The 13,596-nt window shown below is 47.1% G+C and overlaps 1 protein-coding gene across 4 annotated transcripts in view; it reads left to right on the top strand.

Moving 5' to 3' along the window:
- LOC139317575 (dual specificity mitogen-activated protein kinase kinase 2) overlaps positions 1 to 13,596 on the top strand; it is a 114,470-nt gene that overhangs the window by 15,493 nt on the left and 85,381 nt on the right. For 2 of the 4 annotated variants that reach the window (XM_070944679.1, XM_070944682.1), the window contains exon 8: positions 4,288 to 5,633. The exons of the other annotated variants lie outside the window; for them this stretch is intronic. In XM_070944679.1, coding sequence (XP_070800780.1) covers positions 4,288 to 4,599 — 312 coding nt within the window. In that variant the 3' untranslated portion in view covers positions 4,600 to 5,633. Of the gene's footprint in view, positions 1 to 4,287; positions 5,634 to 13,596 lie in introns of those variants that run through there. 4 annotated transcript variants of the gene reach the window in all.

The following is a 13,596-nucleotide window of genomic DNA, read 5'->3' on the forward strand; positions in this document are numbered from 1 at the left end:
CTGACTTTGTATAAACATACAAAAGTATGAAGGCTATTGCTTAACGCATTGTAAGCCGCCCTGAGTCTCCGGAGAAAGGCGGCGTATAAATTAATTTAAAAAAAAAAATTAGGTCTCTTGTAGGAGCAGAGAGACTCCAAACTAATGACGCATTTGACCCTGCCTCTGGGCTCAGTCTTGTCATCTCCCACATTGGTTCTCCTCAGGCCTCATTTAAAAAAATGTTTTTTTAATATGAACATTCCATCTTCCATTAAATGGTGTGTCGTCTGGGTACAAATATCTCTGTGCAATAACAATCATAATTTACAACAGTATTCATTACATTGATATTAATTCTCTAATCTTACAATAGCACTGAACATAATAATTCAATACTACTACCTATTCATTTCTCCCTCTTAATATATCTTCTAATAAGAATATAATAATATTGAACATAATAATCCTAATAGTCATAATAACAATCATATTGTTTACGTCTCTATCTTAACATATTTTCTACATTTCACCAATCTTCTTTTATTTCTAACTTCCATTTTTATTCTCTAACCATCGATAACATAATTGCCCATGTCATATAATATTCAGTTTGTCCTTTCTCCTTAATTGCAAGTGTTAATCTATTCATTTCTGCACATTCTAATATTTTCCTAATCAGATTCTCATCAGTAGGGATCTCTTTTCCAGTTTTGTGCAAATACAATTCTAGCTGTAGTTAATACATGGATAATTAAATATGCATTCCCTTTATTATAAGTTTCAGGTAAAATCCTCAACAAAAGTATTTCTGATTTTAAATCTGTGTGCTGTTTTATCATCTTTTCTAGCCATGTATGTATTTTTGTCCAGTATTTTTTTGCTTCTATACATGTCCACTACAGATGATAATATTTTTTTTTTATTATTTATTTATTTTATTCGGCTTATATGCCGTCCTATCTCCCAATGGACTCAGGGTGGCTCACAATAATAAAAACACAAGCCACAATACAAAATAAAATCTAAAATCTAAAAAATTTAAAATTTAACCCTTAACCCCCCCCCCATCAGACCAGATCAAGCGATTTAAAAAGCCAAGTTTTTAATTCACGACGGAAGGTGCAAAGGTCAGGCGCTAATCGGAGCTCCAAGGGGAGTTGATTCCAGAGGGTGGGCGCACCCACTGAGAAGGCTCTACCCCTGGGGGCCGCCAGCTGGCACTGTCTAGTCGACGGCACCCTGAGCAGTCCCTCTCTATGGGTGCGAACCGGGCGATGGGATATCGTTGCTGGCTGTAGGTGGTCCGCCAAATATCCTGGGCCTAAGCCATGTAGGGCTTTATAGGTCATCACCAGCACCTTGAACCTCACCCGGAGGGCAACCGGTAACCAATGCAAGCCGCGCAGGAGAGGTGTAACATGGGAGTATCGGGATTCTCCCATCACAACCCGCGCGGCTGCATTTTGCACCAGCTGAAGCCTCCGAGTGGTCCTCAAGGGCAGCCTCATGTAGAGAGCATTGCAGTAGTCAATCCGTGAGGTGACCAGCGCATGAGTAACTGTGCGTAGGGCATCTTGGTCCAAGTAGGGACGCAACTGGTGCACCAGACGTATCTGGGCAAATTCCCCCCTGGTCACAGTCGTTATATGATCTTCTAAGCTCAACCGTGAATCCAGGAGGACGCCCAAGTTGCACACCCTGTCTACAGGGGGCAAAACTTCACCCCCTATAGTCAGCAATGGCACCGCTCCCCTGAACTGAGATGCCGGGTGTCCCAGGTGTCTGGTGGCACTTCCAACATTTAGCTGACTTATCTTTAAACATCTTTGCCAACCTCGCAGGTGCAAAGTGCCATCTATAAAACGTCTTATACAGATTTTCTTTATATGCAGTTGACATTGTTAATCTGTAGTCCCTGTCCCACAATTACTGCCATTTATCTAGTTCTGTTGTGTAATTCTGCCTCATTGAAGTTTGTTTATTTATTGAATTTATATGCTGCTTGTCTTCCCGATACGGCGACTAGGCAGCTTACAGAATGGAAAAAGAGAAATAGAAAAAGTTATTAAAACTTTAAAACAATGCAAAAACTCCAGCCAAGGAAAGGGACGGGACAGGATCGAGGCTTTCTTATCCTATTAGCCACCTCCAGTGGTGAGCACCATCCTTAGGTCATCCGATCCCCTTTTGTGACCTGTCCAGCCAGCTTCTGACAAACAAAATAAATGGGGGAAACCATATTTGCTCCTCTCTCCCCTCCCTTCTGCCCTCCCATGTCCTCTCTATTCCTCTCTCCTCTCCTCTTCCCTCCACTCCCCTTTCTCCTCTCTGCGTTCCCATCTCCTCTCCACTCCCATCCTCTTCACTCCCATCTCCTCTCCACTCTCCATTTCCATCTCCTCTCCTGTCCACTCCTCTCCCCTGTCCTCTCCACTCCCACCCTCTCCACTCCCATCTCCTCTCCTCCCATATTCTCTCCACTCCCATCTCCCCTCCTGTCCACTCCTCTCCCCTGTCCTCTCCACTCCCACCCTCTCCACTCCCATCTCCTCTCCTCCCATATTCTCTCCACTCCCATCTCCTCTCCTGTCCACTCCTCTCCCGTCCTCTCCACTCCCACCCTCTCCACTCCCACCTCCTCTCCTCTCCACTCCTCTCCCCTGTCCTCTCCACTCCCATCTCCTCTCCTCCCATCTCCTCTTCCCTGTCCTCTCCACTCCCATCTCCTCTCCTCCCATCTCCTCTCCCCTGTCCTCTCCACTTCTCTCCTCTGCCACCCTCTCCACTCCCATCTCCTCTCCCTTCCTCTTTCCTGTCCTCTTCACACCCATCTCCTTTCCACTCCACTCCCCTCCCATCTCCTCTCACATCCACTCCTCTCCCCTGTCCTCTCCACTCCCCTCTCCTCTGCCGCCCTCTCCACTCCCCTCTCCTCTCTCCTCCACTCTTTCTTATCCTCTTCACTCCCGTCTCTCCACTTTCCTCTCTTCTCCACTCCCCTCTCCATTCCCCTGTCCTCTTTACTCCCATCTCCACTCCACTTCCCTTTCTTCTCTACTTGTTATGGCCCACCGGCGGCCAGTGGAATTGGCAGCAGAGTCGGGCAGTGAGGAGGTTGGGGAGGAACTTGGTCCAGACCTGAGGGCTAGAGAAAGCTCGGACGAGGGCTCTGCGTTGGAGGCAGAGAGGGAGACAGACAGCAGTGAGGCACAGGAACAGCTGGAGCCTGTTCCCAGTGTGCTCATGCACAGAGCTGCCAGAAGACAAGAACAACTCAGAAAGCAGGGTCCACTTGGGAGTAAAGCCACACCTTGGAGGTGATTGGCCCCTCCCATAGGAAACAAAAGAGGAGCGAACGGGGAGGGGGCTTTTCCAGGAAACAATTCGTTCGGTTGGTCATTTCAACAGTGGAAAGTTCTGTTCGTGACTATAAAAGACTGTGCCAAGTTTTGCCTTACTCTGCATATGGAAACTAGTTATCTGGCAGCTTTCCAAGCGAGATAAGGTGTATTGATAAATATTCCTCTGAAAGACTGTTTGCCAAGTCTTGCTGACTGTGAATGAAGGGAATTCACAGTTGTGTAAATAAAAGGGGTTTTGCCGGGACCAAGACTCTGCTTCATGCTTTTTAAGGAAGCCTAGGTCAGAACACTACTCTCCTCTCCTCTCCACTCCCATCTCCTCTCTGCTCCCCTGTCCTCTCCACTCTACTCTCCACTCTACTCTCCACTCTACTCTCTACTCTCCTCTCTCCACTCTCATCTCCTCTCCACTCCCATCTCCTCTCCACTCTCCTCTCCACTCCTCTCCCCTGTCCTCTCCACTTCTCTCCTCTGCCACCCTCTCCACTCCCATCTCCTCTCCCTTCCTCTTTCCTGTCCTCTTCACACCCATCTCCTTTCCACTCCACTCCCCTCCCATCTCCTCTCACATCCACTCCTCTCCCCTGTCCTCTCCACTCCCCTCTCCTCTCTCCTCCATTCTTTCTTATCCTCTTCACTCCCCTGTCTCTCCACTCCCATCTCCTCTCCACTCTCCTCTCCACTCTACTCTCTCCACTCTCATCTCCTCTCCACTCCCCTGTCCTCTCCACTCCCATCTCCTCTCCACTCTCCTCTCCACTCTACTTTCTCCACTCTCCTCTCCACTCCCCTGTCCTCTCCACGCCCCTTCTCTCTCTACTCTCCCCTCCCCTCCCCAACATCTTGGGTTGGACCCAGAAGCAAGCCACTAACCACTCCCAAGACCCGGTCCTCGTTCTGTGTTCCATGTCACATCTTTGCCCCTTCTTTTTCTGGCCCTCAGGACAGGCAGGCGGACCTGCGCATCCACGGCTACGTGGACGAGGTCATAACGAAGCTCATGAAACTCCTCGGGCTGGAGATCCCGGAGTGGACGGGGCCACTGGTGGTGGAGAGTACGGAGCAGCAAGAGGCCAAACCGCTCACCAAGACAGGCACGGACTTGCCATTCTTGAGCAAGGAAGAGCCGTCTCCCTGCTGGAATGGCGCGCGGGAGGGCCTGGGACACACGGCGGTCCTGAAACAGGAATCCCGCCTGCTGGATGGCAGCTCAGTCCCAGTTAAGCGGCCGAAGCTGGAGCCGTTGCCAACTTGACGGATGCCATCCTGGCGGGGCTTCTCTGCGTGGGCGTTGCCTGGTATCTTAGAAAAACAGCTCGGCCTGGGCGTTTCTACCTGACTTTTTTGAGAATTGTCTTCCTCCGGGTTCTGTATGTATGTAATTTTCTTCTTTCCCTGAAATTTTGAAGCTTTTCTGGATGAGCCCAGATTTTCCATTTCTGGAAGAAGGTAACGGCTAGTCAGTTATCCTTCTTTCTGTGGGGGCAGGCCAGGAAACAAGGCTTGTGCCCTCTTTTTATGCTTCATGGGTGCTGTTGAGGGACAGGGTCCCTTCCCTTCTCACTCTTCCTCCCTCTCTCCTTTCTCCCCTCCCCTCTTTCTACCCCTCTCTTCTTTTTCCTTCCCCTTTCTCTCTCCCCTCGTCTCCTTTCTTCTCTCTCCCCTTTTCCCTCTCCCTTTCTCCTTCCTTCTCCCCTCCTCTCTCCTCCTCCCCGTCCTCAATCCTCTCCCCTCTCTCTTTCCCTTCCCTCTTTCATCCATTGAATTCCTTTCTCTCTCCCCCCCCTTTCATCCCCTTTTTCATCCTTTTCTCCTTTCGTTCCCTTCCTTCCTTCCTTCCTCTTCTCCTTAGTCCACTCCCATTCCTTCCCCCCGGTATTCTCGCTACGGGTCCACTGGTTTTGCTGCTACTCCCCAAACCCTTCTCTTGGTTTGCCAACACTGAGCTCTCCTCTGTTTCTTGATAAACCGCTGCGGAGGGAGCGTGAGAAGGAGAAAATAGCGTTTTAAAGAACTACCTTTATCGAACCACTTAGAATAGAAAATAGCGTCCCTTAAGTCGCGTATCTGTTGTCACTCTTTGTCTCCCTGACATTATATATATATATATCGGGTGAAATGCTCCCGGTTCGGACCAGATAGGCCAATTCGGTAGCAATGGCGCCGGTGGTTCAGAGACCCGGTAGCAAAAATTCCTGCCCCCCCGCCCGCCAATGCCCACCCAATCGTCCGGTCGCCCACTTGCCGCTTCTTTTTAAAAAAATGCTTTTAAAAAGTTTTTAAAAAGACTCTGACGATCCCAGCTGAGCTGCCTGATCGTCAGAGCCTTTTTTTTTTTTTTTTTACTTTTAAAAGCATTTTTTTTACAACCTATTCAGCCGAATAGCTTGTAAAAAAATGCTTTTAAAAGTTGAAAAAAAGATCGAGCGCCCCCTGGGCGCTGTTCTACTTACCCCATGCCTCCTTTTGGCGTGCACTGTGCGTGCACACACCTCACATTTGGTGCGTGGTGCACACTGTAGTAAACCGGTAGTAAACCAGTTCAGATTTCACCACTGATACATATGTATAGTGTCAGGGATATATATATATCTGCTTATGGGGCACAGCTTTATATATATATATATATATATATATATATATATATATATATATATATATATATATATATATATATATATATATATATTGCAATATATGTGTGTGTGTGTGTGTGTGTGTGTGTGTGTACATACATATATATATATATATGTAGGTCTTTGGTTATTCGAGTTTCCTCCCGTGTAAAATTGGAGGTGTCTTGGTAACGTTTTGAAGAAGTCTCATTCGTCATCTTCAGGCTGGTGTTTTTGGCTTCGTGCTTCTAGGAGCAATGCTTCGTGCTTCTAGGAGCAATAACATTGCTCCTAGAAGCATGAAGCCGAAAACACCAGCCTGAAGATGACGAATGAGACTTCGTCGAAACGTTACCAAGACACCTCCAATTTTACGCGGGAGAAAACCCGAATAACCAAAGACCTACATACAAACACCCGCAAAAACCTCAGAAAATATATATATATATATATATATATATATATATATATATATATATATATATATATATATACTTTTTAATTCATAGGTTCAAATGTATAATACTTTTTTAGTCAGGGTTTTTTCCTATGTAGATCAAGTTGTTTACTTGGCCATGGTGGGGTGGTATCTCAAATCACCCCACCATGGCCAAGTAAACAACTTGATCTACATAGGAAAAAACCCTGACTAAAAAAGTATTTTATATATATATATATATATATAAAAAGCCGTGCCCCATAAGCGGAAGCTCGGGCCCTTCCTTCCAGCCCATGTCCCCCACTTCCTCACTTCTCAGGTCAGCCCATCCCAGGAATACAAATGGAGGGGAAGGGCCCCGAGCATTCCAGGTATCGGCCAAAACCCTCGGATGCCACGGCTGCTTTCTTTTTTTTTGGGGGGGGGGGGGAATGAAGTCATGCATAGGATTTTTCTCCCTCTCAGAAGCCCCCCTCCTCATTTCCAGTGCAATTTTTCAGTCATAGGAATATGTATGTGCGAGTGCTCACTAAGTAATAAAACGGAAATTGGGGTGCGGAGAACAAGCGTGTAACGTTTCTTCTGTATCGGAACAAAAAATACACCGCAAAACAGTCTCCTTCTTTTAGTGACCAAAGTAACAACGCCCCCCCCAAAAAGGACTTATGACCGTTTTTCACACTTACGACCGTTGCAGCAACCCCGCGGTCATGTGATCAGCATTCAGCTGCTTGGCAGCCGGTTCATACAGGTAGTCCTCAACTTACAACAGTTTGTTTAGTGACCGTTCAGGCTTAATGAAAAATGTGACTTGTGACAGTTTTTCAAAGTTACAACCTTTGTAGCTTCCCCATGAACAGGGGATCAACATTCAGATCCTTGGCAACTGGTTCATAGTTATGACCGTCACTGTGTCCCGGGGTCATGTGATCTCCTTTTGCGACCAGCCAAGTGAACGGGGAAGCCAGATTCACATAACAACCACGTCGCTAACAACTGCAGGGATTCGCGTAACGACTGCAGCAAAAAAGGTGGTAAAACGGAGCCAAACTCACTTTAACAAAGGTTTGACTGAAGAGCATCAATCTTGGGCTGAATTACGGTTGTAAGCTGATGGAAGGCAGTTACGGCTGCAAGCTTGACTTTAAAGAACTTTCCAATCAACCTTCCAAATTTTTTCTTTTTTTGCTGTTCTTTTAATGATTAATAGATATTTATCAATACAAGAACACATTATCTCATTTTGATAATAATACTTTAAAAAAAAATGGCATTCCAAATATTTCAGGAAAAAAAGGAAATACTTCCTTTTTCCACCTCCTGGGAAAATCCCTCCCAAGCAGAGTTGATAACAATTCTCATTCTGCAGTCTGGGGGGTTTTCTTAGAGGAGCAGGCCTGGCTTTGAAACCACACGGACCACGGAGGGAGGAATTTCCTGGGAGCTCGGTTACTACAGGTACAGGTAATCCTCCACTTACAACAGTTCATTTAGCGACAGCAATGAAAAATGGGACTTGTGATCGTTTTTCAGTTACGAACATAGGTGATATTCAGCCGGTTCGTACCATTTCAGGCGAACTGGTAGCGGAAATTGCTGAAGGTGCGTGCGAGGTGAGCGCACGCGGCGAACCGGTGGTAACAATATCTGAAACCCACCTCTGGTTACGACCATTGCAGCTTCCCCATGGTCACATGATCAAAATTCAGATGCTTGGCCACTGGTTCATATTTACAACAGTCGCTGCGTCCCTGGGTCACATGATCCCCTTTTGCGACCTTCGGACCAGCGAAGTCCATGGGGAAGCCAAATTCACTTAACAACCGTCTTCTTAACTGCAGGGATTCCCTTAACAACTGTGACAAGGAAGGTTGTAAAATGGGGCAAAACTCATTCAACAAATGTCTCACTTGACAGCAGAAATCCACGGCTCAGTTGTGGCCATAAGTCCTCGACTACCTGTAGTCCTCAACTTGCAACCGTTTGTTTAGTGACCGAAGTTAAAACGGCACTGGCTGAAAAAGAGACTTATGGCCAGTTCTCACATTTAAAACTGTTGCAGCATCCCCACAGTTCGGTGATCAAAATTTGGTTGCTTGGCATCCGGCATGGAGTTACGACGTCATAGCATCCTGGAGTTATGTGATCGCCATTTGAGACTTTTCCCTCCAGTGTCTGGCAAGCAGTCAATGCGGGAAGCCAGGTTCGCTGAACAACCCCATAATTCATTGAACGACTGCAGTGATTCACTTAGCAACCGTGCCCAAAGTCGTAAAATGGGCCATGACTCACTTAACGACGGCCTGGTTTAGCACGGAAATCTTGGACTTAATTTGGGTCACAATTCAAGGACTTAAATTACTGGTTTGGGCTAACGCTGACAAAACCGAAGATGGGAAACAATTCCTTACAAATATCAGGGTTGGTCTAAATGACCTCTAGGATATCCCTGGATTTTTCTGAACGTAGAACTCTGGTTCCACCGAGAAACCAGGTGCAGGTAGTCCTTGACTTATTCACTTAGCGACCGTATGAAGTGAACGACAGCACTGACAAAAGTGACGTACAGCTGGAGTCATCACACTTATGATTGTTGCGGTATCCCCATAGTACACAATAACAATTCAAGTACTTACTGGGCAACTGGCATGTATTTACTGTGGTTGCAATCTCCCACAGTTGTGTGGTCGCCTTTTGTTGACCTTCCCAATCCGGCTTCCGACAAGCGAAAATTCAATGGGAGAAGCTAAATTCATTTAACAACCCCACGAGTCTCTTTTAACGACTGCAGTGATTTGTTTAATGACAGTCGGGGAAAAGTTTGCAAAATTGTGGGATAACAAGTGCCTTGCTAAGCAACCAAAATTCTGGTCCCAACTGTGGTCGTAAGTCGAGGACTATTTGTAGGCAGGGGGCACCACCCTTCTCTGTGGGGACCTTGGTGTTCTCTGAGCGTGGTGGTTTTCTTAAAGACGTTTCATTACCCAACTAGGTAACATCATCAGTGCTAGAAGGGAGCAGGGCTGGCTGTTATTTTTATATACTATATCTCCTCTGCCTGCCTGATCCAAAATGCAACACAATCTGCCTTCCGGCACGAGCAAGATGATTTTTAGCAAACCCTTCACCTGGCCTCAAGTGCCTGTTTCCAGCTCCTAGTCAGTTTCCAACTCCGAGCTGTTTCGAAAGACAAAGGAAGATATTGCCACACCGAAGGAGGAAACCTTCCTTCTCCCTCTCCATTTGCAAGTCTGTGCTCTTCTTTTCTTCATGGCTGTTTTGATCCCAGCTCTTGCTGGGCTTCCCCGTGACCTGCCGTGTTATTTTTTTGAACACGGACCAAATAGGCAATGGATCTGTGGGAATTATGTCTCACTTCCTAGCCCGGAACAGGTTTCACGCAGCGTGATCAGCACCTCACGTTGCCAAGGAATCAGATGGCAGCTTTTTAAAAAAAAAAACATTAAAAAATAAAATAAAAATAAAACAGTCCAGAATAACCTAACTGCTTGGTTAAGTGAGGCTGGGAACGGCAGGAAGAGAGGTCGGCGATTCGTGGTTGACCGACAGTCGCTGGCCACGGTCGGTGGTCTTTGGAAAGGGCAGATCTTGTCCCATTAAAACCATATAAAGTGGGTCTCCAAAGTTGTCGCATGCAGAGGAAACAAATTGTGCGATCTTTGTGAATAAGGCAGCAACCAGGTTGTTACTGGTGGATATTTGTAGCTCTAAAAGAATAGCAGTTTTCAGCACACACACACACACACACAAAGTAGGCTGCTATTATACAGGAAGTCCTTGACTCACAACCATTCTTGTCCCAAAGGTGCTTTTTTTTCAAGAGGCAACTGGACTTTCTGGTTTTTCTTTGAAGACGTTTCACTTCTCATCCAAGAAGCTTCTTCAGCTCTGACTGAATGGCAGGGAACGGAAGGATTGATACTCCTTGCAGACAGCTGGTCATTTGCATCCTTTCAGAGAGTTGTTGAGGCCACTTCAGGGGTGGGTCTTAACCGGCTTTACTATCGGTTCTCTTTGTGTGCGCGCGCTTTCCGCGCGATCGCCGCGCGCATGCTTGGTTCGCTCGCAGGCACACCAAACGAGCGCTTCGCGCAAGCGCGTTGCGAATCTGCCCAGCTGAGGTGTGTCAATCCGCTCTGCCGCACCTCTCAGCTGAGCGAAAACAGCAGAAATATAAGGTCAAAATAACGCAGGGGCGGGCAGGAGGGCCCAGCTCCCGAAGAAAGAGAACCGGTTCGGTGACGTAATAGCGTCACCGGCTCGCGCGAACCGGGCCGAACCGAGAGCCTTCTTGGAACTGCTGAAAGGACAATGTCAGGTGTGCTTCCTTCAAAATCCAGGAAAGAAAGACCCAGACTCCATGATTTATAGAGACAGGTACTTTTACTAGAAATGAAATGAACGCAACCACGGCTAAGCTGAAATTAAAGCAACAGGCGCGAAAAGTGCATATAGAAAACATCCCCTCCCACTGTCCATCGTAAATCATCCAATCCAAAGGTCTCCCAGGGTCAGGTGGAAGCACGTCTGCCAGCGTCATCAATCAGGAATGCCACGACGGTTACCCGATAGCCACTCCAAGGAATCAGTTTCGTTTCTTCCGAAGCCACACCCCTCCTCCAGCATGCTTCCCCCCCAACTCCCTAGTTCTCCCCCCTCCTGGTTCCTATAGCAGCAAAAGCGGAGGCTGACAGACTGTGTTGTAGAAGGCTCCATGCCCATTTGCACCACTCAGGTGACCCTGAGGACACAGACAAATCTCCAAGTGGCCTCAAGGACTCTCTGAAAGGATGCAAATGACCAACTGTCTGCAAGGAGTAGAAATCCTTCCGTTCCCCACCATCCAGTCAGAGTTGAAGAAGCTTCTTGGAGGAGAAGCGAAATGTCTTCAAGGAAAAACCAGAAAGTCCAGTTGCCTCTTGAAAAAAAGCACTTTTGGGACAACCATGGCCTGGATGACGGAGAATCGCCATCTAGACACTTACAACCATTCGTTTAGTGACCGTTGGGAGTTACAATGGCACTGAAAAATGTGACTTATGACCATTTCTCACCACCACTGCTGCAGCCTTCCCTAGTCACCTGATTAAAATTCAACCACTTGGCAACCGGCTCGTATTTATGATGGCCAAAGTGTCTCCTGGGGTGTGGGGGAGGAAAGTCACGTGATCTCTTTGTGCGGCCGTCTGCCAAGCAAAGTGAAGGGGGAAGCCAAATTCACTTAACGACTATGATACTACATTAGGAACTGCAGCGATTCCCTTAAAACGTGGCAAGCAAGATGCTAAAATGGGGCAAAACTCAACGTACGTCTCACAGAAGCATTGGGTTCGATCACGGTCGTTAAGTCGAGGAGTAGCGGTACATGAAATAAACCAAGCAAGTGTACACGACGACAAATGTGTCTCCGCATGTGGCATCCTTAGTTCACAGAAGGGCTCAGTTATTTCCAGACAACAGATTCCAGTTAGGCCACGAAATTAAATGGATAAAAGTGCGATCTTTTTTTCAGGATCGATTGCGGAACCGTGTGCCGCACGAGGCACGGATTTTTGCCAGCGATATTTGCAATGAAGTGGCAGCAAAACTCTTGGAAACATGCCTGCTAAGAGGAAGGAAGAAAATGAGTGTTGGGGGTAGAAGAGACCTTTTATGGATCTCTGGCTTTCCTGCAAACTTCGGAAACGTTTTGGAATCGGAAGTTGCAAAACGTGCGTTTCTGTCCAAAATGTGTCACCCGTTCAAGGTGGCCCAGATAAGAAGTTCCCCCAGGGCAGTGGTAGGATTCAAATTTTTTTTTACTGATTTTGTGGGCGTGGCTTGGTGGGCGTAGCCAAGGGGTGTGACAGGCAGCACTCAGCCTCCTGCACGTCCCTGGAAGCAAAAACGGGCCGCAGGGGGAGACGCGCTGCTCCCCGTGCCCCGTTTTGGTCCTGGGAGGCCTCCCTGCACTTACCTGGGAGCCAAAATGGGATGCGTGGGGAAGAGTGGGGCCAGCCAGCAGTTTAACTACCGGTTTTCCCGAACCGGCTGAATCCCACCACTGCCCCAGGGGTACTAATTTTATTTTTACTCTGAGGTTACATTAACCAATTTTTGCAAGTCTGGAAGTACATATCTCCTCCCCGCACACCTTTTCAGTCCCAGAAATTTAGACCGGGTTCCTTTGGAGATATTTGCCACATTTCCGTTTTTTTCCGTAGGCTCAGCGATCTCTTATCTGACTCTTCCTTCACGCCCTGCTCTTCCTCCTGTCTCCCAAAATAATTTTCCCCAGGACGCTACAGATATTGGGCAATTGGGACAAAGGTATTTATAAATCTGTAATTTCTTGCCTGCTAAAATTGTCAAGTCCCTTTACCGAAAGTGCCCATTCCTAGAATATTTTACTCACTCAAGAGGCGATACTCAATAAAATGCTTGTTTATTAAGGGTCTATGGAGATTCTCCGTCATCCAGGCCACGGTTGTCCCAAAGGTGCTTTTTTTCAAGAGGCAACTGGACTTTCTGGTTTTTCTTTGAAGACGTTTCGCTTCTCATCCAAGGAGCTTCTTCAGCTCTGACTGAATGGTGGGGAAATGGAAGGATTGATACTCCTTGCAGACAGCTGGGCATTTGCATCCTTTTTAGAGAGCCATTGAGGCCACTTGGAGAACCCTCAACAGAGAGGGAGGGATACAACATCCTTTATCTCCAGTCTACAACTTAGCCCTTTCAGCTCTTCCAAGAAGGTTCCACACCCATTTGCACCACTCAGGTGACCCTGAGGACAGCCAGACTTCCAAATGGCCTCAAGGACTCTCTAAAAGGATGCAAATGACCAGCTCTCTGCAAGGAGTATAAATCTTTCCATTCCCCACTATCCTCTCAGAATTGAAGAAGCTTCTTGGATGAGAAGCGAAACGTCTTCAAAAGAAAAGTCCAGTTGCCTCTTGAAAAGGCACCCTTGGGTCATTTTGACAATGTAACAGATTACAGAGTTGGAAGGGACCTGGTAGATCATCTAGTCCAACCCCTGCCCAAGCAGGAGACCCTACACCATTTCTGACAGATGGCAGTCCAGTCTCTTCTTGAAAGCCTCCAGCGATGAAGCTCCCACAACTTCCGAAGGTAAGCTGTTCCATTGGTAATGTCAAATAGTCACTAAATGAGGACTACCTGTATTAAGTCTTAATTT

This window comes from Pituophis catenifer, unplaced genomic scaffold, assembly GCF_029215685.1.
Source record: "Pituophis catenifer annectens isolate HBS135680 unplaced genomic scaffold, rPitCat1.0.hap2 SCAF_1, whole genome shotgun sequence".
NCBI lineage: Eukaryota > Metazoa > Chordata > Lepidosauria > Squamata > Colubridae > Pituophis > Pituophis catenifer.